The sequence below is a fragment of the Coregonus clupeaformis genome, chromosome 33 (genome assembly GCF_020615455.1).
Source record: "Coregonus clupeaformis isolate EN_2021a chromosome 33, ASM2061545v1, whole genome shotgun sequence".
Lineage (NCBI taxonomy): Eukaryota > Metazoa > Chordata > Actinopteri > Salmoniformes > Salmonidae > Coregonus > Coregonus clupeaformis.
This window is the reverse complement of record NC_059224.1, coordinates 30333205-30360730: the sequence shown is the minus strand read 5'-3', so window position 1 is coordinate 30360730 and position 27526 is coordinate 30333205. Positions and strand designations below refer to the sequence as shown.

At 42.1% G+C, this 27526-nt stretch overlaps 2 protein-coding genes across 14 annotated transcripts in view; both read right to left on the bottom strand.

Moving 5' to 3' along the window:
* Positions 1-29: 29 nt before the first annotated feature.
* Positions 30-3938, bottom strand: LOC121548981 (protein THEMIS). Its single transcript, XM_041860732.2, has 6 exons — positions 3643-3938; positions 3054-3203; positions 2307-2768; positions 752-1797; positions 464-596; positions 30-228 (listed from the first exon to the last, which is right to left on the bottom strand). The coding sequence occupies exons 1-6, from the start codon at positions 3740-3742 to the stop codon at positions 38-40; spliced, it is 2082 nt and encodes a 693-aa protein (XP_041716666.2). The 5' UTR covers positions 3743-3938; the 3' UTR covers positions 30-37.
* A 433-nt stretch (positions 3939-4371) lies between these two features.
* Positions 4372-27526, bottom strand: part of LOC121548978 (receptor-type tyrosine-protein phosphatase kappa) — a 162916-nt gene continuing 139761 nt past the window's right edge. For 2 of the 13 annotated variants that reach the window (XM_041860717.2, XM_041860719.2), the window contains 21 exons: positions 22855-22884; positions 20549-20709; positions 20120-20155; positions 17696-17707; positions 15959-16146; positions 14029-14116; positions 13673-13806; positions 13521-13538; positions 12750-12786; positions 12497-12594; positions 12200-12316; positions 11855-12009; positions 11372-11507; positions 11062-11211; positions 10625-10798; positions 7900-7917; positions 7443-7574; positions 7201-7326; positions 6891-7054; positions 6528-6663; positions 4372-5528 (listed from right to left, as the gene is read on the bottom strand). In XM_041860717.2, the coding sequence (XP_041716651.1) occupies positions 5475-5528; positions 6528-6663; positions 6891-7054; positions 7201-7326; positions 7443-7574; positions 7900-7917; positions 10625-10798; positions 11062-11211; positions 11372-11507; positions 11855-12009; positions 12200-12316; positions 12497-12594; positions 12750-12786; positions 13521-13538; positions 13673-13806; positions 14029-14116; positions 15959-16146; positions 17696-17707; positions 20120-20155; positions 20549-20709; positions 22855-22884 (2164 nt within the window). In that variant the 3' untranslated portion in view covers positions 4372-5474. The remainder of the gene's footprint in view (positions 5529-6527; positions 6664-6890; positions 7055-7200; positions 7327-7442; positions 7575-7899; positions 7918-10624; positions 10799-11061; positions 11212-11371; positions 11508-11854; positions 12010-12199; positions 12317-12496; positions 12595-12749; positions 12787-13520; positions 13539-13672; positions 13807-14028; positions 14117-15958; positions 16147-17695; positions 17708-20119; positions 20156-20548; positions 20710-22854; positions 22885-27526) is intronic. The other 11 variants (XM_041860722.2, XM_041860720.2, XM_041860725.2 and 8 more) reach the window with 11 other exon arrangements.

The window sequence follows — 27526 nt, the reverse complement described above, 5'->3', positions numbered from 1 at the left end:
ATTAGATATTCATCAAATCCATTGATTCTATTCTATCCTAAACCTGTTTTGCAGTCTGCATGGCATATGTGTTTCTTGTTTTCCTATTGTCTGTGCCTTGAATACTTTGGTCATTCAATTTTCTCCTGATAATGTCAAGTTCATCCTCATCAATGTATTCATAATCATGAGTGTCATCATCATCCTGTTTAATTGTCTTGTGCTGAGGACTGTTTTCTTCACCGATGACTGAGGAGAGAACACAAACACAACATGGCATGAGAATCAAAGTCAAGCTTTTGACATAGAGATTAATATTAGTTATAGGTTGCTTTCCAAAATCCAGAAAGTATTTATACCGACAGCTGATAATTAAGTTAAGTAGCAAAATGAGTCTGCTGCAATGCTGCATACCACTATCCCTCAATGCATGTTGAATATTCAACAAAAGTATTCTGATATAGAAATAGAAACATAGACAAACCTTTTTGTGGGCCTGGATCAGGCATTGTGATCAGACTTGTGTTGGAAGTTTCCTTTCTTGGTGGAGTGGTGTTCTGTTCTACACAGATAGACGATCTGGAGGTAGACACTGCTGGTTTGGCTGTATGTGGGCTCTTCAATATAATAACACAGACCACACAAACAATTGGTACTGTAATGAATTGAATATAACTTTAACTATAACATTCAAATACATACTGATAGCTATTGTTGTTGTTGTTATTTTATTGTTTATTAAGGCATCAAATATCATGGCTGATCAGCTCACCTTTGGAGAGGGGGGAACCGGCTTCTTTGGCCTCGGAGGTGGCAGTTTCACTGTATCTTCTGAGTGCTTTTGTGGTCTCTTGGGTGGTCGAGGGGGAGGCAGCACGCTGGTATTGACATACCTCCTCAGGGTGAAGTAGCAGTCCTCTCCTATTTCCTCTACAGCTGAGGGGACGGCCTTGCCCTGGGTCAGCTTTGGGCCGTTCCACCGCTCCAGAAGCTGCAGGGCCATGTTGGTGCGGTTGACAGGCACCTCCCAACACTGGGCAAGGTCCGGGGTGGAAACAATAAGGAAGGGGTCAGTGATCTCCTCCTCCAGCTGCAGCCCCGTGGCCCCAGCCAGGAGGTCCTCCTTCACTGAGAGGTCCCTCATGGACACCTTGACATTGAAGGGCAGGGCGAACCTTTGGCAGACCTCTGAGAGCATGTACTGCTTCTTGTCGTGGACCACCTCGACAAAGCCCCCGTCCAGACACATGGGGATCAACACGGCCTCGTACTTCTTCCCCACAATCTTCTCACAGGCCAGGGCCTCCACAGTCTTCCTCTTGCCTCCGTAGATCACCTCGCTAGTCTCCCTCTTGTGGACCAGGTACTGGTCTCCCACCAGCACCGAGGACAGCCCCTCGTAGTGGGTCTCAAAGGCCTTGGTGGCCACTACGTGCAGCTGCTCCATGTTACTCTTGGCCACCTCCAGGTCATACGCTGTGGGAAATGTCCGGGGCCTGCGCTTGAACCTGCCATTGTAAGACACTGGGATGAGGAAGCGTCTCTGGGCCTCGCTGCGAATCTCAGACGCTAGGATTCTCTTTGCCTGGTAGGCACTGTGGACAATGACCTGCTTAGAGGATTTCAGGAAACCCAATTCCTCCTGAACTTGTGATGGTGGCTCGATTATTTCTGCTCTGAAGGGGAAGAACTCGCTGGGCTTGGCAAAGACATCACGGAAGGACAAAGGCTGCATAAAACAGTCACCATCACACTCCTCTGTAACGTCCAAGACCTCAACATCAAGGGTGGATGGGATGAAAACAACATTCTTCCCAACTGTGAACAAAAATGTGATTATTTCTGTTTAGTATGCAAGCACAAGCAATGATCAGCTACTTTTCTGTAAGAAATGATTCAACAAGATTCCTAATTAAAATGTTTTTCCAAAAATAAATACATAATGCAGTATATATAAATATTGTTTAAGTCATTGAATTGATCTCTAAAGGTTTGACATTAGTAAATCTGTTTAACTGCAGCTTTGAATAAAGTTTCATTTTGTGCTTTTTCTAAAAAGTAGAAATGCATTGTGATTGCCTGAACAGCATGATGACTACACATCAAAATATCGACTACTTTCGTGTCTGTGCTTCTGAAACAAGCTAAGACCAGTGTAGCTTTCATGTACATTAGTTGTCACTATTGCAGTGTGTTCCCTTTAACTTGAAAACAAACATTTAGATGAGAAAAATTCAATTATAACATGAAAAAGACATTTAAAGCCTTTTTTATTCCACATAACTTTGATGTAAAGTGAAAATATGAATGGTCCGTTTGAGACTCACACTTGGATACCGTCTGAAGCTCGTAGACAGGTGTGAGAACCAACTCTCCACTGTAGTCCTCTGGCAACTCAGACACACACTTCTCCTTTGACGGCAAAGACTTGGCCCATGTCACTGTCCTTTTCCTTCCTTTGGGTATTTTCCATTCCACCAGCTCCCTGAGGGTATAGAACTGGTCGTCGGCACACTCATAGAACTCCCCAGTGTGTGAGAGCTTCACAGTGAAGATGTGCTTGGAGTCTTTCCGCGTGACCTCACAGTCAACATGGCTGTCTTCGTGCTCTGTCCTCAGAGCAGTGAGTCTGAAGCTCTCCTCTGCCTGGATGGTCCCCTCAGCCAGCTGTAGCTCCTCAGGGCAGTGGAACTCTGGGTGGCCCAGGCATTCAGGGCCGATACGCACAGAGTCAACAATCTCCTGTATACTGGCGTATGGCCTCTTGTCGGCCACAATCCTGAAAAGGCCTGACAATACAGGCAGGCAAAGCAATATATGAAATTATATTTATTGGTACAATGCATAAAATCACATGTTGATAAGGTCCCTTTCTAACCCGAGAGAGAGATTTTGACATTTACATGTATACTGTAAACTGCAATACATGGTAAAGGCCAAGAATTAAGGCATTTATTAAGAAATTAAAATCTGAATATATCAATGCACATTACAACGCTTTATAAAGGAAAACAATTGACCACAAAAAAATGAGATTTCATATTCAAGGTACAGTTTGGATGTTTCGGGCCCACCTGGGTAGTCGAGCGATAGATTGACTATCATGGATTTGGATCCCTCAGACTGAAGCTCCACAATGAGTCTGGTGATATTGATCCCAATGATCTTCAGGAGCTCTCCGTAGGAGAAACTCCACTCTCCTCCATACAGCTCATACACAGAACCTGGTAAAAAGTCATTTAAATGGATCTATTGTAGTGGCACTGAATGGATCTAAGAACAGTCGATGGTCTATTCTCCTTGTGGAGTAATGGATCCAAGTAAGAATAGAAGTAAAGGGCAGTAACACTAAATAATAACTATCATGAATAATTAATGTATATAAAGTTATAAGCATTTATAAAGGCTTATTCATGAACGTTATTACAAAGTGTTACCATACAATATTTTTTCAAAGCTCCAGTAATAATCACGTTATCAGTTTTATGTTGAATTTTGTATTGTGAAATACCTTTTGTTCATATCATTTGTATGTTAAAATACTTCATAACTGTGAGCCGTTAATCTGAACTCCTTACATTCACATTACATCATTATTTATACCAAAATTCCAGTCCAGTGAGTAAGGAGTAAAGTTAGGGCTAATGATGTCTTCAGTCTTACCTTGGAAATAATATCCAGATTGTATCTGCAGTACTCTAGGGAGAGACTTGGCATCCAGCGAGCGGGTGAACTTATCCAGTGTCATAGCCATCCTTTCCATTTGATCTCTGGGTGACCCAGACAAGGTATATACTGAAGGAAACCTAGAGAGGAGATGCCACCATCTCCATGGGACAGCAAAAGGTTCACCAGAGGTGTGTTAATGCCAAGTAACCTGCGTGCCAGGGCTCATCCTTTAGTATTAAGGCTCTCTTTCTATAGCATAGTCTGGCACAGTGAACAACGCAACTCAGTGACACAGAAAGAGAAAGTAGCCACGTATCACCAGTGCAACAGTAGATGTTACAGGAGCCCTCACTCTGCCTCCGGAAACCAGAGACAGCTAACTAACCACAACTCACTAAGTAGCTAGGTTGTATCACTGGGAATCCAGCCTGAGAACAATGCCACAGAACAAGATGTTTGTCATAATACCAATGATTAACATAACACCAGAAAAATGTATTTAGTGACTTGCACTTCTGCAAGCACTGGATTAAAGGGGAACTGACAAAAAAAATATCAGACAAAAATATCTGTTTTTACCTAATATCTAGTGATTAGATTAAAATAATCATTAGGTGCATAGTTTCTGAACAGTCGTGGGCTAATGTATGACACATATAACTAAACTAATCATACTCACCTGTGATGATACTAATGATGATTTCTTACACAATTATATTTTATTCAAAGATTTGTCTTTTTTATTACAGCCAATAAGCCAACAGTTACAGACAAAAAATATATGAAACATGGCTAAACTCCACATGATAATGACTTGTTTCCTTTTCTCCAGGAGATCCACTCATGTCCCACATCAGTATGGTTGGCCGTACACTTGCCTCTGCTGTGTTGGCTTACATCTTAATAAGCTGTATCTAATACTGATTATACTTTTTTTTTTTCTTTACCATGTTCCTTTTGTTTTTCCAAAATACCAATACAGGTTAGGAGATCATCAGAAAAAAATAGAACTCTTTCATGGTCGCCACTTGACCTTCTGATATTCTATCTGTATGGGTAGAATTCACAAGCATTTTTTACACAAATAAACCACTGTAACATCACACAGAGGATAAGAAAAAATTTAAAACAAGATACTACTACTGAAATTTATCCTAATACTTAAAAACGACTTTAAATGTTTACGGTTTAAAGGCATAGGTAAACATGGAATGAAGATGATTGTTTTTTAGCCTTCAAAAAGGAATGCAAGTAAACAATAGATACAAACAATGTGCTTTATCCATATAGACATATTTACATAAGTCTTTGGCTTATGATTAAGATTTGCTACAAAATAAAACCAAAATGAGTCAGCCATCAGTGTACGATACAAACATTACCAAGCCAATGTCACATGTTAGCACTTATAGAGTGCAGTATTTTTTTCTTTCACATTTGTGATTGACTTCTATATATAGATATATATTGTTTGTTGACAATAATGCTGCTAATATATATTTAAAAAAAACGTATTTAGCATGCAACACCTTGGCATCAGTGTTACCCTTTTTACAATGGCTGCACATAAAAATAACTAAATCTGCAAAAGACAATGAAGCAAATGTGGCCTAGCGGCCGACATTTGTTTCTGTGGCACTGAACACGGCGAAGTACAATGGAGACATTTACAAACCACTCACATCATACTCCCAGTACAATTAGAAACATTAAAGACCATCAATAGCAGTCTGTATAGGCTTAGTCAACGATGCCCGCCTCCAAAGGATCCGTAGTGTTGGAATGGTTGCCAAGTTCCAGAGTTCTGTTCCGTCCCGTCTTCTTGGTTAAGATGTCTCGATAAACTCCAGAGCAAGGTCGTAGCAAAAGCGGTACTGCTCCTGTTCAGATGAAAACAAATAATGTGTGAACCGTTGTGGTGCTAAACATGATAAACACAATGCTACAGTACAATCCTATATGATGAACAATACACTAATAATATGGTGATAACAGTACAATCCTATATGATGAACAATACACTAATAATATGGTGATAACAGTACAATCCTATATGATGAACAATACACTAATAATATGGTGATAACAGTACAACTGTATATGATGAACAATACACTAATAATATGGTGATAACAGTACAATCCTATATGATGAACAATACACTAATAATATGGTGATAACAGTACAATCCTATATGATGAACAATACACTAATAATATGGTGATAACAGTACAACTGTATATGATGAACAATACACTAATAACATGGTGATAACAGTACAATCCTATTTGATGAACAATACACTAATAATATGGTGATAACAGTACAACTGTATATAATGAACAATACACTAAAGATTAATCACTACTGAATGGCATATTCAATTCTTAACATAAAAATATGTTATTTCTAACTATTCTCTGGCAGTGAAATTAGGAGGTAACAGGTAACTTTGACAAAGGGCTGCTGACAGATGCATAGACATCCTTTGCATTTTTCTGTAACGGATGTGGCGAGGTGTCTCTCATGTTTACCCACAACCGTTTATTTCATAATCTCGACAGACTCTTGTTCATTTGTCAGTGATCCATAACATTATCATTGTTGTATATTTTTGTCAATATCACTTGGTTATAATTTCTTCACAAACAATCTACAAAACAAATCTAATATGAAGTGTTCCTATCTGTTCTCTAATACCTTCATATTATTGACTGGCTTCTCTCCAAATTTCTCAAGAAAATATCATAAGTGAATATCACCAGAAATTAGAGGTGGCGTAGGCCTATGCTAATATAATAGCACTATATGAGTCAGAGATGCATTTGTTGGGGAAACTCTGTTTGACTGAACTGGAGTCAGCTGCCGGCCTGTCTTACCGGGCTGTCCACCATGTTGGGCTTGCTGTTCCTCAGGCTCTTGACGGCGTGGAACACATCCACCACATTCTGCCTCTTGATCATCTCACACACGATGCTGATAGCACAGAACATCCCACTGCGGCCGCCTCCATTCCTACAGCACAGGAACACAAGGGTGGAAATGGGAGGTTGGTTGGGTGACTAATGCTATTCTACTGAACTGCCAAACGTGTTAAATACAAGAGGTGGGTGCAGATAGGAGAGAGGTGATAGGATTTTTATTTGTATGCATGTAGGAGGTGTTTGTGTGTGGGTAGAGAGTGGTGGTGGAGGGTGTGTGTGTGTTTGTGTGTGTGTGTGTGTGTGTGTGTGTACACTCACAGGCAGTGGATGATGGTGCGTCCCTCGCCCTCCTCACACTCCTCCTGCCACTTGTCCACCTGCAGTATGAGCTTAAGGAAGGAGCGCTTGGACGCTGGCACTTCTCTGTGGGCGGCCCAGCCCAGGTACTGGAACTGCCTCACCATCAGGTAGCCCTCCTGAGGCTGTGCGGAACACAGAAACATACATTATCAACGGCAGCCATTTTGGCTCTAACACTGAACGTCATAACATTATTACAATCAAACCATCCTCGTTCTACAACCTCGATGGCAGCGACAAAAAAAAAAAAAGATAGTGGAGCACTTACTCTGGTGAGGTTACATATTCTGAAGAGACGGCTGATGACGTCACAATCCATGGAGCAGGACATACATTCAACTTGGACAGGACCGTAGCGGAGCATCCCCTCTTCAGGCCAATACTGAGGACAGCCCTGATTGAGAACAAAAAAAAAAACTTAACAATGACCTTCACTCAATGCACAATAATGAGATTTGGAATCAGGGTCCACAGCAGTGAATGCAGGAGGGTGAGGTGGTCAGGTATTACCTGCGCTAGGTCAATCTCGTTGAGCATGACCAGGGACGTGCAGCCGTAGTCGTACACCAGCCTCCAGAAGTCTTTGACCGTGTTGGGCAGAGGGTGCTGGGTCACAATGAAGGCTGCTGGCTGTCTGTAGCTCTGAATTGGAGGAAGTCAACAAGGAACCATATAACATCTCATAGCACTGAGTCTGCAGACATTTACAGAGAACACATACTGAAGATATGATACATCTCTCACAATGAACAATGTGTGCATATATGACCATGCAAGGAATGTGGAGACATTTCACGTTTGAATGACAAGTGATTTTTTAAACCAGGTCAATCCATGTGGTAAGCATGCTTCTAGCAATATTATATAAATTAAATGAAGTTCTGCTGACATACACCTTTAGCCATGAAACAAATCCAGTATAGTTAGAAGCATTTAATTATTCAGAAGTGAAAAGTTCAGAAATTACCTGGTATTCTTCTGACGGCTTGGTTAGAAAAAGTCCAAAAGTTTGTGAAGCGTACGAGGAAGTGATTTAACATTACCCTCCAAATAAAAAATCTCATAATCTGGCAAAGTTCTGCTTCTCTGTGCACATGAAATACCATCTCCCAGGGTCTACGTCAATACTCTGTCATAGGTTATTTTTTATTCATCCCGGTTTGTCTCATTGAGACATACAGTACCAGTCAAACGTTTGGACACACCTACTCATTCAAGGGTTTTTCTTTATTTTTACTATTTTCTACATTGTAGAATAATAGTGAAGACATCAAAACTATGAAATAACACTTATGGAATCATGTAGTAACCAAAAAAAGTGTAAAACAAATCAAATATATATTTTAGATTTTAAATTCTTCAAAGTAGCCACCCTTTGCCTTGATGACAGCTTTGCACACTCTTGGCATTCTCTCAACCAGCTTCACCTGGAATGGTTTTCCAACAGTCTTGAAGGAGTTCCCACAAATGCTGAGCACTTGTTGGCTGCTTTTCCTTCACTCTGCGGTCCAACTAATCCGAAACCATCTCAATTGGGTTGAGGTCGGGTGATTATGGAGGCCAGGTTATCTGATGCAGCACTCCATCCCTCTATTTCTTGGTCAAATAGTCCTTACACAGCCTGGAGGTGTGTTGGGTCATTGTCCTGTTGAAAAACAAATGATAGTCCCGCTAAGCCCAAACCAGATGGGATGGCGTATCGCTGCAGAATGCTGTGGTAGCCATGCTGGTTAAGTGTGCCTTGAATTATAAATAAATCACTGACAGTGTCACCAGCAAAGCACCCCCACACCATCACACCTCCTCCTCCATGCTTCATGGTGGGAACCACACATGCGGAGATTATCCATTCACCTACTCTGCGTCTCACAAAGACACAGCGGTTGGAACCAAAGATCTCAAATTTGGACTCATCAGACCAAAGGACAGATGTCCATTGCTCGTGTTTCTTGGCCCAAGCAAGTCTCTTCTTCTTATTGGTGCCCTTTAGTAGTGGTTTCTTTGCAGCAATTCGACCATGAAGGCCTGATTCACGCAGTCTCCTCTGAACAGTTGATGTTGAGATGTGTCTGTTACTTGAACTCTGTGAAGCATTTATTTGGGCTGCAATTTCTGAGGCTGGTAACTCTAATGAATGTATCCTCTGCAGCAGAGGTAACTCTGGGTCTTCCTTTCCTGTGGCAGTCCTCATGAGAGCCAGTTTCATCATAGCATTTGATGGTTTTTGCGACTGCACTTGAAGAAACGTTCAAATTTTCCAGATTGACTGACCTTCATGTCTTTAAGTAATGATGGACTGTCGTTTCTCTTTGCTTATTTGAGCTGTTCTTGCCATAATATGGACTTGGTCTTTTACAAAATAGGGCTATCTTCTGTATACCACCCCTACCTTGTCACAACACAACTGATTGGCTCAAACGCATTAAAAAGGAAAGAAATTCCACAAATTAACTTTTAACAAGGATCACCTGTTAATTGAAATGCATTCCAGGTGACTAACTCATGAAGCTGGTTGAGAGAATGCCAAGAGTGTGCAAAGCTGTCATCAAGGCAAAGGGTGGCTACTTTGAAGAATTTAAAATCTAAAATATATATTTGATTTGTTTTACACTTTTTTTGGTTACTACATGATTCCATAAGTGTTATTTCATAGTTTTGATGTCTTCACTATTATTCTACAATGTAGAAAATAGTAAAAAGAAAGAAAAACCCTTGAATGAGTAGGTGTGTCCAAACTTTTGACTGGTACTGTACATTTATTTCGCAAGAGTCTCTTTTGAGAGTCTTGTTTCAGGATCCATTGGAATTCTAGCAAAGACTGAGAAGAGGATTTGAATTCAACCTCTTTGTATAAAATACACTGTACAATACAGAAGAAATACCAAGCACATTCTCTTTGCTATATGCAATGTATTGCAAAAAAAAGGCTACAGGGTGGCTTCTGAACCTTTTATCAATTACACAGCTATGACGAGATGACTCCCAGGAGATGGATTCACTTTCTGGCACAGATCCTGATATCAAACTAAGAGAATCCTGATCCAAGAGGTCAAATAGTGATGCATACTGTTGTAATACGTGGATACTGTAGTAAAGTTACCTGCTGGATTATTGGTAGAACTAATAATAAAATAACACTTGTTTCACTTACCACGCCCTTTTATCAAACGGGTCAAACCTTTTGGCCGACTTTTGTTTTATTTGAAAACCCAAATGTTTAAAAGCTCAAGTGTAATTTAGGATCACATGAATAGCCATGTTGAAGAATAATTTCAACAAGTTATATTGTTGAAAAGTTAGATGACCAAAACGTTCTTAATAAAGTAAATTAATTTTTGCACATTTTAATTTTGTATTTTCATCGATATCACTACTTGCACTACGAGAAAATAATTGAAGGATTGCCAAAAAAGAACAGAAACTCTTGAGCACACGTTAAAAATACATTGAATATCAGTCCTTCTACATTTTCCAAAAGAGTACACAAAACAGTAGTATACACCTGGATTTGTCTCTAGCTTTCTGTCTCTACTACACATTCAGATAACATCCAGTGCACTTAGTAAAGCCGAGGGAGTGTGTATGTGTGTGTGTCTGTGTATTTGTGCGTGCTTGCATATGTGTTTGCGTGCGTACGTGCATGTGTATACTGTGTGTGTGTTTACGCGTGCATGAGGGGAGAAGACACTTACATCCATGAGGGCAGCGTTGATGTAGTTACTGCTCTCCCCGTCGATGGTGATGAGAAAGGGCAGACAGCGGTCTGGAGGCAGCATGTCCATGAAGCGGTTCTTCTCGTGGTTCCTGGGCAGCAGGGCGATACTGCAGTCCTCTGGCTGCGGCTGAGGGGTCACCGAGTTCAGGGTCTGAAAACACAAATAACATTAAACCCCCAAAATGACAGGGAACATTGTTTGTTAGAAGACATGGGATGCATCCCAAATGGCACCCTATTCTAAGTAGTGCACTCTAGGGAATAGAGTACCATTTGAAATGCACCCATGATCTATTTCCATGATTTTATTGTTGTCTTTTAGTGTTGTACGAGACATGATTAACATCAGGCTATGAACGACTGAGGATTGAAACAGAACTTTGTGCCACAATAAATATGAAAGGGCTCCAGTACCTGGAATTCATCTTTGAGGTGTGAGGAGTTGCTCTGTGAGTCTATCCTGATCATGTCGTAGTGAGCTGCTTTGTACTCGCAGGCGGGGATGGCCGTCTCGCCACACAGACAGGCCTCTAGGATGGCGTCATGGATGAAGATGTACTGCTCCTGTGGCCGGACCACAGACACACAGTCAGCAAAGGAATGCACTGCGTCTCCATACAGTCCATACATATAGTAGCATGAAATGAACAGACAGACAGTAATGGCGAATGGTGTTAATGTTAATTGGTGAGGTGTGTGGCGGTGGGGTGGGTCTAGTAGTCACCTCAGTCTGTACCATGTTGATGCGTCTGGAGCGCAGAGCCTTCACGCAGTTGTAGATGTCCACCACGCCCTCCCTCTCCGCCATGTCCAGCATGATGTCGATGACAATGTAACAGCCTGTGCGTCCGGCTCCGGCGCTGACCAAGGTGAGAGGACAGGAAGGTGAGCATGGGGCTGCATAGCATAGCGCTTCAACAGTCTACATATCCAGCCGTTGTGCACAACAAAATTATGATACCTTGTGCACAAGATTACATTGACAAGTATGTGGATCAATATTCACAACAACCACATCCTGCCAAGGGGCACGGCAATATATTAGCTAGCTTAGCTGTGGCTGATATTGAAGCATGCTAGCTAGCTCAGGTACACTCATTTCATAGCTATGTGACAGTATCATGTGAGCGATAAAGAAAAAGTGAATCGGATGCACCTGTTTTCTCAGGCGGTCTGGCGTAGAGGAAGTGTTGCGTTAGGGGCTTACCTGCAGTGCACCACGATGGGCCCAGCGCTGGGGGGGTTGGACATCTTGACCCGGCGGATGAAGGAGAGGAGGCCCGTGGCGTGGTAGGGCACTCCGTGGTCAGGCCAGCCAGTGAAATGAAACTGCTTCACCTCCCGCAGCTCGTTAAAGCCTCTCTGATGACAGAGAACATACAGGTTATTAGGTAACAACTGGTCTGGGTTCAGTCTGATTTCCACATTTGCAATATGTGTTGATTTTAAGGGGCAAACAATAGCAAAGTGGTAAATCCCAGATTGCCCCTTTAACTGTTATAGACTAAACTGTTGAATATGGACGTGAGGGGTGTACAAAGGACTGACTCACCCTCTCCAAGGTGAACGTTCTGACCACATATTCAGCAAGGGGCTCCACCTCCACAAATGTCACTTTGAAATCACCATAGACCTCAGCATCATCGGGCCAGTACTTGTAACACTTCACCTACAAGAACATAAGCATTTAATTCATTTAAAACAAAAGACGTCTTTAAATACTACACATACATGCACACAATAGATGCCCAGATATACAGTATGCCAGATCAATATCTAAAGACTGATCAAGGCCTACATTGGCCTCCTGTGGTTTGGGGTCTGACAGCAATATGATATTATAACCTACCCGTCCAACTTCCACTAGGTTGGTGACCATGACGATACAGGCAGACTGCTCTTGCCAGACCATCCTCCAGAAATCATAGACTGTCTCATGGACAGGCCCTGGAGAGGACAACACATATCAATCTATCAATCAATCTCTGAACTAAATACAATACAATCTGATAACTCTTTATAAGACCATTAATTGCTCAGTGCTGAAAATACAATATGAGCATCAATTCTTCTTTAGAGGTTAACGCGGTACTTTGTCTTACCTTGGGTTGCAATGTAATGACTTGGCCTCTGATACCCCTAAGTGCAACAAACACAATATGGTAAGATCATTGGGTAAGACTTATATATAGTGTTGCATCCACAGCAGACTACTACACAGTATACCGTGCCTCAACCCCAGCTTGGACCGCATGCGATATATCTTCATGAGAGTCAATGGCCTTATGCACTAATATGCACAAAGCTGTTCTTGTGCATTCATTAATTTACTGAAATAAACTTTCAATAAGAGCACATTTCCTACTTGTGCTTTGAGTATCTGTCAATGACACGGACGTTTATTCTCTGTAAAGCTCAACTCTGGTGTGTTTTATTGTCAAGAATTTCACATTATCGATTACTTCGTAGGAATACTACATTCTTGTAATTGGCTGCTTATTAGCAAGTTGCTTGATAGAGTCAGCAGGTTTAACTCCCCAAGTTATCCCTATCAGATTGGATCTGGCTGGGTACAGGCACAGTAGGGGCGGAAACAAAGGAAAACAAATAGCGGCCACCATCTTGTAAATATTCATATCGAGAACAGTAGCACACGGATCAGGGATGTACACATCGGGCATGAGGACATGTGAAATGAGAGAAGCGGATGAACAACAGCATGGTAGGACCAAATCAAAAAGGGGGGAGACGAAAGGAGGGCTAACATCTCATACGTTGCCATGCAGATGTTATTAGAGGTAACCAGAGGTGAACAAGGGAGGAAGAGAGTGGGAAACATGAGGTGTGGTGAGGTCCCCTACAGTGATACTTACATCCCTGTACAGCCATATCTACAGACCAAATCATAGGCAAAAGTGAAAGAAAGCACAACAATGTCAGTGAGTACAAGCACTTTGACTGAAGGAGGAAAATAAAAGCTGTTTTCATATTGTTGACAAAGGCATGCATAGAAGGCCTCACATACGAGAGAAGGACGGTTGTGTCGCACACGTTCGCCAATGGAGGAGGCTGCGCCACTTACGTCAATGTAGTTGGCGTTGATGTAGTCAGAGGAAGGGTCGTCTTCCATTGGTTGCAGGATCACTCTAGAATGATCGTCTGTAATACAACATGGGTTAGTAGGCTGGCTAGTTGTATTTCATTAACAGGTAGTCAAATCAAAATGATTATTCAATATTTCCTGGGATTAAGAGACAGCTAGGTACATGATAACAGATGTTACGGCTTGCCATATTTAATGAGCTCATTCCTAAAAACACGCTAGGTAAAAGGAGGCATCAACACCTAGCAACTTTAGTAGAAGTTAAATACAAGACTTACATGCAATGATGTTTCCATAGCGGTTCTTGGTTCTGTTAGTGTCTTTCTTTGCCACGTCCCAGGAAGCGGACTGGCCTTCAAAAAAACTCTGCATACCAAACAGAATGAAACCGAGTGAGTGAGGCTGATAAGAAAACACATTTCGCAGTTAAGGCACTGCAATGTAATCAAAGGGCAGTTTTCTATGGACATTTATATTGTACTTTATGTCTGTCAAGGACCATCACTTCAAATCTTCAATGTCTGGCCTAGTGCATCTCAGAGAACAATAGAGATACAAGGTGACAAAACCAAATTTCTTGGCTATGATGTGGCCAATTTAAAAAGTAAAATAACTTATTCAACTGCACATTGAAGAGGCATTGCAGCATGTGGTTTGATGCTTAAACCCTCAAAGTTTGGTGTTCACCACTGTGATCATTATTCCAATATTACAACAGGAACTGGACAACACATTTAAACTTCCTAGAGCTGCATACAAAATTCAGTCGAATGAACAACAGCATAATTGTGAAATAATCTATGGGGAGATGACTATCAGAGCTGAGCAGTACTCATAGAAGACAACTTTATCTTTGCCTGTAACAGTTTTTTCATTGAACTTTCAAAGGCTGCAGAGCAAGTAACTGAATGTCTCTAAACCCCTGCAGCAGTGCAAACCTCTGCCTCACAGGCAAACTCCTCGCTGACAGGAAACTCTTTCTCTGCAGGTCTGTGGTTGCCCATCCAGTCAACACAGTGAGCAACACAGAACCTCAACAGGATGTGACATTTAGGGGGTATTTTGCTTGTTCTCCACTGTAGGGATATTGTCTCTTTGAAGAACCTCCCAATAATGGAGTGAAATACTTGATTTGAAGCAGATTGTATTTGTATGAACTTAAAGGTGTGTTGACTGTTTGAATAGTGAGACTGTTAGTAAGACCGTCTTGAGGGCTGACGACCTCATACATTTAGCTAATATGTGTGGGAGCTGTCACTATAGGGCCATCGTAAATATGCTATGTTATACGTGTAGACTAGAGTCTTAGGGCCTGTGTTATGTTATGAGGGTACTGTAGACTAGAGTCTTAGGGCCTGTGTTATGTTATGAGGGTACTGTAGACTAGAGTCTTAGGGCCTGTGTTATGTTATGAGGGTACTGTAGACTAGAGTCTTAGGGCCTGTGTTATGTTATGAGGGTACTGTAGACTAGTCTTAGGGTCTGTGTTATGTTATGAGGGTACTATAGACTAGAGTCTTAGGGCCTGTGTTATGTTATGAGGGTACTGTAGACTAGAGTCTTAGGGCCTGTGTTATGTTATGAGGGTACTGTAGACTAGAGTCTTAGGGCCTGTGTTATGTTATGAAGCTACTGTAGACTAGAGTCTTAGGGCCCGTGTTATGTTATGAGGGTACTGTAGACTACAGTCTTAGGGCCTGTGTTATGTTATGAGGGTACTGTAGACTAGAGTCTTAGGGCCTGTGTTATGTTATGAGGGTACTGTAGACTAGAGTATTAGGGCCTGTGTTATGGATGTACTGTAGACTAGAGTCTTAGGGCCTGTGTTATGTTATGAGGGTACTGTAGACTAGAGTCTTAGGGCTTGTGTTATGTTATGAGGGTACTGTAGACTAGAGTCTTAGGGCCTGTGTTATGTTATGAGGGTACTGTAGACTAGAGTCTTAGGGCCTGTGTTATGTTATGAGGGTACAGTAGACTAGAGTCTTAGGGCCTGTGTTATATTATGAGGGTACTGTAGACTAGAGTCTTAGGGCCTGTGTTATGTTATGAGGGTACTGTAGACTAGAGTCTTAGGGCCTATGTTATGTTATGAGGGTACTGTAGACTAGAGTCTTAGGGCCTGTGTTATGTTATGAGGGTACTGTAGACTAGAGTCTTAGGGCCTGTGTTATGGATGTACTGTAGACTAGAGTCTTGGGGTCTGACCTCATATTCCTCCTTGAAGCCGTAGCTGTCGGAGGTCTTCATCAGGTTAATGTGTTGTAGCAGGTCAGCCACCCTGATGGCTGGGTGCAGCTGACCTGTCTGGTAGGGTGACTCTGTTCCCTCACAGTGGTACCGAGGCACGTCCAGCAGCCGACTGGACTCTGCAGCAGCCGCAGTGTGGTTCTCATCTGTCCAAGGAAATCACATGTTGGTGAGGATTACACAGGCTTGTGAAGGATCATCATCACTCAACATCACCATCACTCACAGAACACATATCTGGCCTTAGCCAAGTTAAACTCAACTCCACGATATACTTCACATCAATGGCACATTGTCTCGTGTAATTGCGTGCTATTTTTGGGTGATGAAATCCATAGTTTTTTATAAAAACATATTTTTATGTGATGTCGGAGCTCCAGTCCGTCCACTCTAATCTCCACTCAACTCCGTTGATGTGAAGTACATCGTGGAGCGGAGTTTTACTTGGCTAATCTGGGATGGCGGCAAATCATGATGAATACCCTATTATACTCCCGAGTGGCGCAGTGGTCTAAGGCACTGCATTGCAGTGCTAGCTGTGCCACTAGAGATCCTGGTTCGAATCCAGGCTCTGTCGTAGCCGGTCGTGACCGGGAGACCCATGGGTTGGCGCACAATTGGCTAAGCGTCGTCCAGGGTAGGGGAGGGAATGGCCGGGCAGGGATGTAGCTCAGTTGGTAGAGCATGGCGTTTGCAACGCCAGGGTTGTGGGTTCGATTCCCACAGGGGGACAGTATAAAAATATAAAAAAATAATGTATGCACTCACTAACTGTTCTGGATAAGGGTGTCTGCTAAATGACTAAAATGTAAATGTAAATGTAAAAATATCCAGACTGGGTGTGCTTCTCTTACAAAACTACTTTTACAAAACTATGTTTTTCTTGCAAAAATTGAAATAAAAATAACATGGCTCCTGCCTTCACACTTTTTATTTAAAGTAACCCCCCAGTGAAGCAGCTAAGCTTTGAGGAGGATGTAAGTGACAAGGTACCTGGCACTGGAAGTAACTGACATGTTGCGTCAGCTTGGTGAGTGGGCAAGACAGGGCTTGATAAAGCTGAGGAGTGGTGCCTGACTTTCCCAGTAGACAGGAAGGCAAATACAGGGGCCTCTTAGTTACCACAGTGTGAGAGCAGGACCCTCTCAGGGGAGAGACGCTGGGCTCACAGGACTGACAGGCACCATATGCGCCCTTTAATGTGATATCTGAGCCATGTCAATCCCTCAGAAACATAGCCATTTTGCCTGTGGAGATGTGTGTGTGAGTGCACCGCGAGTGTGTGTGGTTGTGTGTGTGTGTGTGTGTGTGTGTGTATGCAGGGGGGGTGGGGGGGGCTGGCTGGCTGTTGAGTCCTAGGTTATCTGCAGCCAGGATTTACACCCCTCTAAAGCCTAGACTGACCTGCTGGCAATCACATTACCTACTGAGCCGTGATCTCTACATATTTTCTGCTTGGCTAGCCACTGAGCTACTGCCAGCCTCTATATCAGGTTAAGGGGAATGTTAAGTTACGTTTTAAGGAGCCTGCACACTTTACTGTCAGGGGAGGGGAAGTCGGCTACTGTTACTGACGCACACACACTGCACACACATTTAATGGATCAATCAATGAGATCCAGCATTTGCAATCTGGTAATTCATTTATTTTCATTAACCACTTTGGGACACTTTAGAATTTCCACACACACTTACCTGTAATTGGCACTTTACAATTAGGGCAGCAAGAAAAAGAAAAAAAGAAAGAAATGTGCTTTTAGATCAACAGTAAGCACACATGGGTTGTAGTAGATATATAATACATACACTACAGTTCAAAGTTTGGGGTCATTTAGAAATGTCCTTGTTTTCTAAAGAAAAGCAAGAGGAGTGGGAGGCCCCCGGTGCACAAGAGGACAAATACATTAGAGTGTCTAGTTTGAGAGACAGGCGCCTCAAACTAGACACTCTAATGTATTTGTCCTCTTGCTCAGTTGTGCACCGGGGCCTCCCACTCCTCTTTCTATTCTGGTTAGAGCCAGTTTGTGCTGTTCTGTGAAGGGAGTAGCACACAGCGTTGTACGAGATCTTCAGTTTCTTGGCAATTTCTCACATGGAATAGCCTTCATTTCTCAGAACTAGAATAGACTGACGAGTTTCAGAAGAAAGTTCTTTGTTTCTGGCCATTTTGAGCCTGTAATCGAACCCACAATTGCTGATGCTCCAGATACTCAACTAGTCTCAAGAAGGCCAGTTTTATTGATTAATTTAATCAGCACAACAGTTTTCAGCTGTGCTAACATAATTGCAAAAGGGTTTTCAATTAGCCTTTTAAAATGATAAACTTGAATTAGCAAACACAACGTGCCATTGGAACACAGGACTGATGGTTGCTGATAATGGGCCTCTGTACGCATATGTAGATATTCCATTATAAATCAGCCGTTTCCAGCTACAATAGCCATTTACAACATTAACAATGTCTACACTGTATTTCTGATCAATTTGATGTTATTTTAATAGACAAAAAAATTGCTTTTCTTTAGAAAACAAGGACATTTCTAAGTGACCCCAAACTTTTGAACGGTAGTGTATATATGATGACGTGACATGACTTTAAGCACAATACTGGAACATGAGGGTGATGGAGGTGATCACCTAACAATGACGAGGGATTCACAGATGACTGACAACTGACCCAAGGAGCTACTCTACCACACGTACACAACACTGCCTTTCTTACACATCCGCACATGACTTTCTAGAAAGCTATGGCGAGACTGACAGACACACTAATGCAGTGGGCGGGATCTAAGAGGAGTGACACTAAGCTGGCGAGAGAACTGCTGCACTCTAGTGTAGAGACTATCTAAGCTGACATTTCTACTCATTTGCAAATTTGTACTACTTAATTCGACCCTAACATGCTAGATTGAGTCATGGCTTGAACTGCACCCTTCACTTCCTATTACCAAGCCCAGCGAGAACACAGAGCTAAAATAACACATTTTCACAGCAAACACTGTGGCCTGAGGGGGCATTTTAATTCCCCATCAAACTTAGGTGTCAGTGAGCCATAAAGACCCTCCGCGGTTGCTTGCTTGTTCTGTCAGTGTGGACTACACTGCTCGCGTCGAGTGTCTAACGCTCTCCATCCTGATGTCACGAGTGAACACTGAACTCCATTACATAGAAACTGTCAGATGTGTTTTTGGACTCTACACAGACAGAGGGGCTGAGGGTGATGTTCCAGGGGGGCTGAGGGTGATGTTCCAGGGGGGCTGAGGGTGATGTTCCAGGGGGGCTGAGGGTGATGTTCCAGGGGGGCTGAGGGTGATGTTCCAGAGGGGTTGAGGGTGATGTTCCAGAGGGGCTGAGGGTGATGTTCCAGGGGGGCTGAGGGTGATGTTCCAGGGGGGCTGAGGGTGATGTTCCAGGGGGGCTGAGGGTGATGTTCAAGGGGGGCTGAGGCTGATATAAAATGGCACCCACTCACAAAGCCTGTACGACTTACACACAGTGACAGGATGACTGGTTTCATTCTAGAAAAGTGTCATGTCATGCAGGAGGTTGATCTTCAGGTAAGGACTCAGGTGAATGTAGCCATCATATATCTATCTTCACTTGTGTTTGAATTAGTTTCCCCTCCTCGTCTCTAAACCAACGCCCTGAGCAGGATTTGGAGCGTGTAGACAGTTGTAATGCATACAGGAGTGAGTGTGAGTCTCTGAATGTGGTTTGGACCTTTAGCTCCACTCCAACGGCTCATAGGTGGGTCCTAAACGCTGAAGGATTGTTCATCTGTTCACTGGAGGAATGCCATGTCTCCACTCTACCATGGCTGAGGGCCAAGTCTGTTTTACACTGGCAGCCAGGGGAAATCCAAAATCTGGAAACAATTCCTATTTTATTCCCCTTACTGGATAAGTGAATGTGGAGGCTAGTCATTCTGACTGTGATACTGTATATTGTCAGGACTAGTGTGAGTTGTACGTGACTAACCAGACGCAACACAGAGACAATCAATGGACGGCTACAGGTTTACAGTTTACAATGGACGGCTACAGGACTGTGACAACGACATGCATGAGGAACACAACAAGCCATGGCAAGGCAGATGATATATCACCAGGGCCTCACCTAGCACTGCCGTTGGCACAAGTGGATCATTAGGCACTGTAGGGAAAAAAGCTTATGAAATACATTCCAGAAGGCTTGAGTAAGCTGCATCACACTACTGAGTTATAAAATTCCAGCAGCAAGATGAACAGAGCATAGCAATAGAATAACCTCTACCATAATATCCTGTGCCAACAGTTCAAATCATTAAAGGCATTCATTCATATCTTGGGATTTTCCTATTATGCATTTTAAAGTAAAAACATGTAAGGTTAAAGGGCAACTTAACACCTCTCTTCAGAGCCTGTCTCATGGACTCTTCTCGGTGTTAGGGTCTTTCCCATTGTAAGGCATTAGATTATCTAACTGTCAGGAGGCTTTCTCACATGTATCATGTGTCTGTGGAGGGAGGTGTTCCCCAGGGATCTGTCTTAGGACCATTATACCTACATCTGTTGCTGAAGTTGTGGGAGTCCATAAAGGTGACGGCCATGGGATCCTCAGCATGGAGCGTGCTCTGATCAGCGTAACTGCGGTCCATGGCGTTCACCATGTGGGTCATCTCCTGCCGAGTGTTCCCGATGGCGTCTTTGCGCTTCTTGGCTAGTTTCCTGAAGGATCGGACGAGCAGGTTTAAATATCACAAAAACACATTGTCATCGATTAATCACACACAAGAGGAAAGACTAAAGTGAAAGAGATGAAAGAAAGAAGCTCATCTCCATGACAACAGACCATTGGTTTGGCTTCCACATATGGCCTTTTTAAAAATTTGTTTTCATCCAATAATAGGTGCAAACCTCACAAATACTGTATTATTAGGGTCAAGTATCATTCAGTATACTGTAGGAAACATATAGGGGAAATCCAAAAGGGCCCAATTTCAAGCATCAAAATCATGCAGGAATAACTTCTGCTTCAAGGGGGAAAGGTAGATGCTTCATGCTAAGGTGGGAGGTTGCCGCATGTCATCCCCAGTCTGGGCTCTGACAAGACATTCTGAGAAATGGGGACTCCCTGTTTGGTTGATTATCTAATTATAATTACATCTGGACAGGAGTTGATAAGGTTAATACAGTATATTAACAAGATTAATATGCCAAATCGATTGTGTACGGACTCACTCATTGGCCCCTGATTGAGAAAAGCCGATTGAACACCTACAAGACTGGGAGGTTTCCATTTCAAGGGCAATTACAACTTTCACTCTATTTGAATTGTAAAAAGGAGCACTGCGATGAAAACACAGACCTGCTCTGTTCTACTCCTAGTTCCTAATTCCACTTTGCGAGCACCCTGAAGAAAGGTGTTGCAGTACAAAGTGTCCTCTGATTGGAGTTTGCAGATTGCAGTTAGATGAAAGCACTGAGATGTGGTTTTAAGAAGCCGCTCTAGTGAAATTGAAGGGAGGACTCTTTGTGCTAGAGAAGAGACAGATGGGTGGACAGCAGGAGAAAGATACCAAATAGTATAATTTCATACCGTTCTAGTAAAATGACAATTATAGGCACAATATACTAATTTCTGCCCATCATAAATTTGAAGTGGATTGAAAATAGGCAAGCACAGCATGGGGTCAATTATATCAAGAGCCATGAGAAAATTATCCCGTTTCCATTTTGAGCCTTTTAATTACCTTTGATAGAGGCAAACTCTAGGATACCTCACTTTCCCGTCGGGAAAAACTGATTTAACATTTGAGGTAATTATTGGTAACTTTCTGTTTTTCAATTATTCCAAACTTAACAGGATATAATTGTCAAAAATGTCCCCCAGCGCTAACACATTTGGTGTCCTAAAATTGCTTGAAGGGACTATCCAAAGCCAGCAAAAGATGTTTACTGTGAAGCTGATACAGTAGCTTTCATTTTCATGGAGAAAAAAAATCCTTCATAAAAACAGAAAAGAATGTATCCTTTGTCAGGGGGAATCATCTCTGAAATGCTGAAAAGGCTCATTCACCTGAATTCACTTGGAGGGTTGGGTGTCACTTCTAGGCGTGAAATGAAAAATGATCGTGAGAAATAGAAAAATTAGAGGAGCAGGAAGGTAAATGCGAAGCCTGTGTAGATGAAACACACTCACAGAGGTGAGGGTAAAATGGCAAGCATGTCGAATGGTAGAGCATGTGAGCGCATCGGCAGACTGATGGCGTCTTGTCAGGACAACAGATTGGGGAGTTTTTTTCTCGTTGCAGCCCTTAGCAAGTGGAAAGCACCGCAGTGTGGAGATGGCTGTCTACTGTCTACAGCAGGAGAAGAACCTACATCAACCCAAAGAGGAAACCCTCTGCAACCAATATTCAGAGCAACCAATTAGAAAGGGTTCATGAGATATGTAAGACATACAACACACGCAGTGTGCACGTGTAGAGGCACACAGTTTACCACATATATCCTTTCAATGGACAAAGGAGGTCCAGGAGATGAAGAAGATGAATGAAATACATGAGTTATTGACATACAACCACATGCACACGGATAGAATACAGGACACAAAGTGCAGCATTCTTTTTTCAAATAACACCGCTTTTGGTCATGATGACTTTGGTTTGGAGAGTGTTTCGAAGCATGTTTGAGCTGGTCAATGGCAATGGCAATTGGTTATGAGCGATATGCGTTTTCACTTGAAAAAAGGATACTGCATCTTTAAAACACTTCATAACTAACCAAGGACAAGTGCACTCATTGTATTTTGGGTTTGTTTATTTCTGTGTTGTTGTTGTTGTTTTTGTTGTTGTTTGTCTGTTTACTTACAGGTAATATGAGTAAGAATAGTAGCTCCTCCTGGTACGCCAATCAGAGACAGCAGGATAAAGAAATATTGGTGAATGCAAAGTGTGAATCAGTCGGATCAACAAAAGCAGAAGAAAGTGGAAGACAACAACATTTTATCTCTATCAATTAACTTCCTAATGTTAGAATTTCATTTTTACATGCATTCCTTCAAATTGAGCTTCATGCAGCTTTATGTTCCAGTGTAATTGAAGATTAGAGTGCAATAAATTTATTTTCATAACAAACATGTAAGTAGTTAATCTTTTTGTTCTGGTTGAATTTTGAATTGGGCGTAATCATTAACGTCATGCATTAAATACTGTCTCATTCACTTGGACAGTCAGACAGTCTTAAGACTGGACTCACAACCCTATTATCATTAGGTTTAGGCTACAGTGTTACATATGAAAAGTAAAGTCTTGATCAGCATAATGGATAAACACAGCTGCAAAACAAATTGCGGCAAACTAAAGAACAAGTTGCTTGCTACCTGGAAAACAAGCAATGTCATGGACCACCATTTTAAAGATGCAGTATCTTCTTTAAGTTCAGTTCAATAAGGGAACCATATATTAATTATTGTATCAGATCAATGAGTTGTGTCTTGCCCATAAGTATTGATCTCCCCAGCAACTGGTGTTTGTAATGTAGTCATCAAATATCAATTCACAACTCCCTTCACATATGGCATGACCATTCAAGAAAAACAACATGAAAATAAAAGAAGCATACAAATGTTGCCACAGCATTTACGTTTTGGCTTCAACCTTGATTGTTTCTGTACAAAGCAACAACGAGATTCCAATATCCACTTAATTCACTTGTATTGCTTTGTATATCATCGAGTTCTACTCTACTGGTCACCTGATTTTGGAGAAAAAAATGAACTCATTGCAACTAACAAGATGAAGAGAGATTCAGACATACAGGCTCAGTGTCTGAGAAAAATACACCTTTCTTATTATCTCTAGTATAGACGGACTGAGAGGATGTCTAGCTGACATCTAAACCTGGTTGACTGTAGCACCAACAGCAACCATCAACTACTCTGAACAAAAATATAAACGCAACATGCAACAATTTCAAATATTTTACTGAGTTACAGTTCATATAAGGAAATCAGTCAATTGATATGAATTAATTAGGCCCTAATCTATGGATTTCATATGACTGGGAATACAGATATGCATCTGTTGGTCACAGATACCTATTTTTTTTTAAGTAGGGGGCGTGGATCAGAAAACCAGTCAGTATTTGGTGTGACCACTATTTGCCTCACACATCTCCTTCGCATAGAGTTGATCAGGCTGTTGATTGTGGCCTGTGGAATGTTGTCCCACTCCTCTTCAATGGCTGTGCAAGTTGCTGGATATTGGCAGGAACTGGAACATGCTGTCGCACACGTCGATTCAGAGCATCCCAAACATCCTCAATGGGTGACATGTCTGGTGAGTATGCAGGCCATGGAAGAACTGGGCCATTTTCAGCTTCCAGGAATTGTGTACAGATCCTTGTGACATGGGGCTGTGCATTATCATGCTGAAACAGAGGGCACTCTGTTCACAACGTTGACATCAGCAAACTGTTCAGCCACACAACGCCATACACATGGTCTGCGTTTGTGAGGCCGCTTGGACGTACTGCCATATTCTCTAAAACAATGTCGGAGGCAGCTTCTGGCAACAGCTCTGGTGGACATTCCTGCAGTCAGCATGCCAATTGCACGCTCCCTCAAAACTTGAGACTGTGGCATTGTGGCATTGTGTTGTGTGACAAAATTGCACATTTTAGAGTGGCCTTTTATTGTCCCCAGCACAAGGTGCACCTGTGTAATGATCATGCTGTTTAATCAGCTTCTTGATATGCCACACCTGTCAGGTGGATGGATTATCTTGGCAAATGAGAAATGCTCACTAACAGGGATGTAAATAAATTTGTGCACAAAATTTGAGAGAAATACGTTTTTTGTCCGAATAGAAACTTTCTTGGATCTTTTATTTCAGCTCATGAAACATGGGACCAACACTTTACATGTTGCATTTATACTTTTGTTCAGTGTACATTCAAGACATCCACGACAGGTTAAGCTAACTAGTTCCAAAACAAATGCCTTTCTCCCTTTATATAGATTTTCACAGGCGTACTTTGGGGACAAAGAGACATTAGTCGTACTTCAGAATTCAATTACCATCAGTACTTTTAATCCATTCCAATGCGATTATGAGCTTATGGCTCATTAGCACTCAATGTGCCCCATTGCTCTAAACACCAGTCCTTTTTAAGGCTGAAATTACAAACCAGGAAGCCATCCAAAAACTAAAAAGCAGGCGCTGCAATTAATGCCAATGGCTTATATGAAAAGCATTCAATGAAATGAACCCCTTCCCATCTCTCTGAAAAAGATTCTAAACCACAGGGAATAGATTAGCTAGTCCTATTACAAAACATTGAACTACTATGTAACCACTACAATAGTACACCAACACCAAACCAACACAAACCAATTGTTTGTAACAATGAACAAAGGCATTTGTATATCCCAGACTTACTGTAGCGTAATTCAAAAGTCACTATTGACCCAAAAGACCATTGACGAAAAGTCACTCTCTTTTAATATCAGAGAAAAGGAAACACTGTTATTGTCACTCAACCCACGTCTGTCACTCACAACCTGGGAAAAAAGACTCTGTTTATAACCTGACCTTCTCCTCTTATCTCCACAAAGCCTGGACCGGCTCCACTAAATCTTAAACACTCAGTGAAGAAAATGGAGGAGAAAAAGAGTGAAGGAAGAAGGAAGGGAAAGGGGGAATAAATAATGAAGCTAAATGAATGACCTGTGGTGCAGGAGGGTGTGGCAGAATGAGATTTCTCTGAAGTTGAAAGGTTATGGAGGGGTATGGAAGGGGGATGGCAGGGGAAATTAGGAGGGAGGCGGCTGTAAATGAACATAGGTCGTTAGGAATGAGGCCCTAATTGGCAGAACATCTAGAGAGACGCAGAGGCTGCTCTGCCAATTACGATTCATTTGGAAGCCTCACTCATCAGTAGTCACAGGCAGTGCTTGACTGTCCAACACTTTAAACAAAGATATACACTGAGTGTACAAAACATTATGAATGCTCTTTCCATGACATAGACTGACCAGGTGAATCTAGGTGAAAGTTATGATCCCTTACTGATGTCCCTTGTTAAATCCACTTCAATTACTGTAGATGAAGGGGAGGAGACAGGTTAAAGAAGGATTTTTAAGCCTTGAGACAATTGATACATGGATTGTGTATGTGTGCCATTCAGTGGGTGAATGGGCAAGACAAAAGATTGAAGTGCCTTTGAACCGGGTTTGTGTCCAGAACTGCAACGCTGCTGGGTTTTTCACGCTCAACAGTTTCCCGTGTGTATCAAGAATGGTCCACCACCCAAAGGACATCCAGCCAACTTGACACAACTGTGGGAACCATTGGAGTCAACATGGGCCAGCATCCATGTGGAGCGCTTTCGACACCTTGTAGAGTTCATGCCCTGATTAATTGAGGCTGTTCTGAGTGCAAAGGGGGGATGCAACTCAATATTAGGAAGTTGTTCTTAATGTTTTGTACACTTAGTGTATTTATAACAGGAACAGGTGTATAAACACCTCTCATTCATCAACCTCATTCGCTTCTCCAATACCCTCTGGATGATAGGCACTGCTGTCATTCAAGTTCATTGTGATGTTCATGTGTAAGTTTAAGCTGGATGACTAGATACTGCATAGTTCACTTCTTAAAAAATCTAACCTGAAAACGCTACAGAAGCACAGTTCCTGCTCATCCCAGTCAAAGCTATTTGTTGCTCTGGCACCCCAACGGTGGAACAAGCTCCCCCACGACGACAGGACAGCGGAGTCACTGACCACCTTCCGTAGACACTTGAAACCCTACCTCTTTAAGGAATACCTGGAATAGTATAAAAGTAATCCTTCTACCCCTCCCTCCCCCACCCCCCCATAAAAAAAAGAAGAAGAAAAAAGTGGTTGTCCCACTGGCTATCATAAGTTGAATGCACCAATTTGTAAGTCGCTCTGGATCAGAGCGTCTGCAAAATGATGTAAATGTAAATGTAAAATGAGTTGAAAAAGCTTTCATCAATGGCCCATGCACTATATGGGTGTTATCATCAGTGTTAATTATGTGAGATATCAATATGTATATTCATTCAAAGACTCAATCATGGACACTCTTACTGACAGCTGTGGCTGCTTCGCATGATGTATTGTTGTCTCTACCTTCTTGCCCGTTGTGCTGTTGTCTGCACCCAATAATGTTTGTACCATGTTTTGTGCTGCTACCATGTTGTGCTGCTGCCAAGTTGTTTTTCTACCATGTTGTTGTCATGTTGTGTTGCTACCATGCTGTGTTGTCATGTCTTGCCGCCATGCTATGTGGTTGTCTTAGGTCTCTCTTTATGTAGTGTTGTGTTGTCTCTCTTGTCGTGATGTGTGTTTTGTCCTATATTTTATTTATTTATTTTTAATCCCAGCCCCCGTCACCGCAGGAGGCCTTTGCCATCATTGTGAATAAGAATTTGTTCTTAACTGACTTGCCTAGTTAAATAAAAGTTAAATAATAAAACAAATATATATTCTTACATGGTAATTGACATCTAAGAG

Bases quoted from the DNA above. Each gene is read 5' to 3' on its own strand.
- LOC121548981 (XM_041860732.2), bottom strand. From the start codon at position 3,742: ATGGAAAGGATGGCTATGACACTGGATAAGTTCACCCGCTCGCTGGAT. The intron at 3,204-3,642 runs GTAAGACTGAAG...ACTTTTTACCAG, and splicing joins ATCTGGATATTATTTCCAAG to GTTCTGTGTATGAGCTGTAT. The intron at 597-751 runs GTGAGCTGATCA...ATTATATTGAAG, and splicing joins CGGTTCCCCCCTCTCCAAAG to AGCCCACATACAGCCAAACC.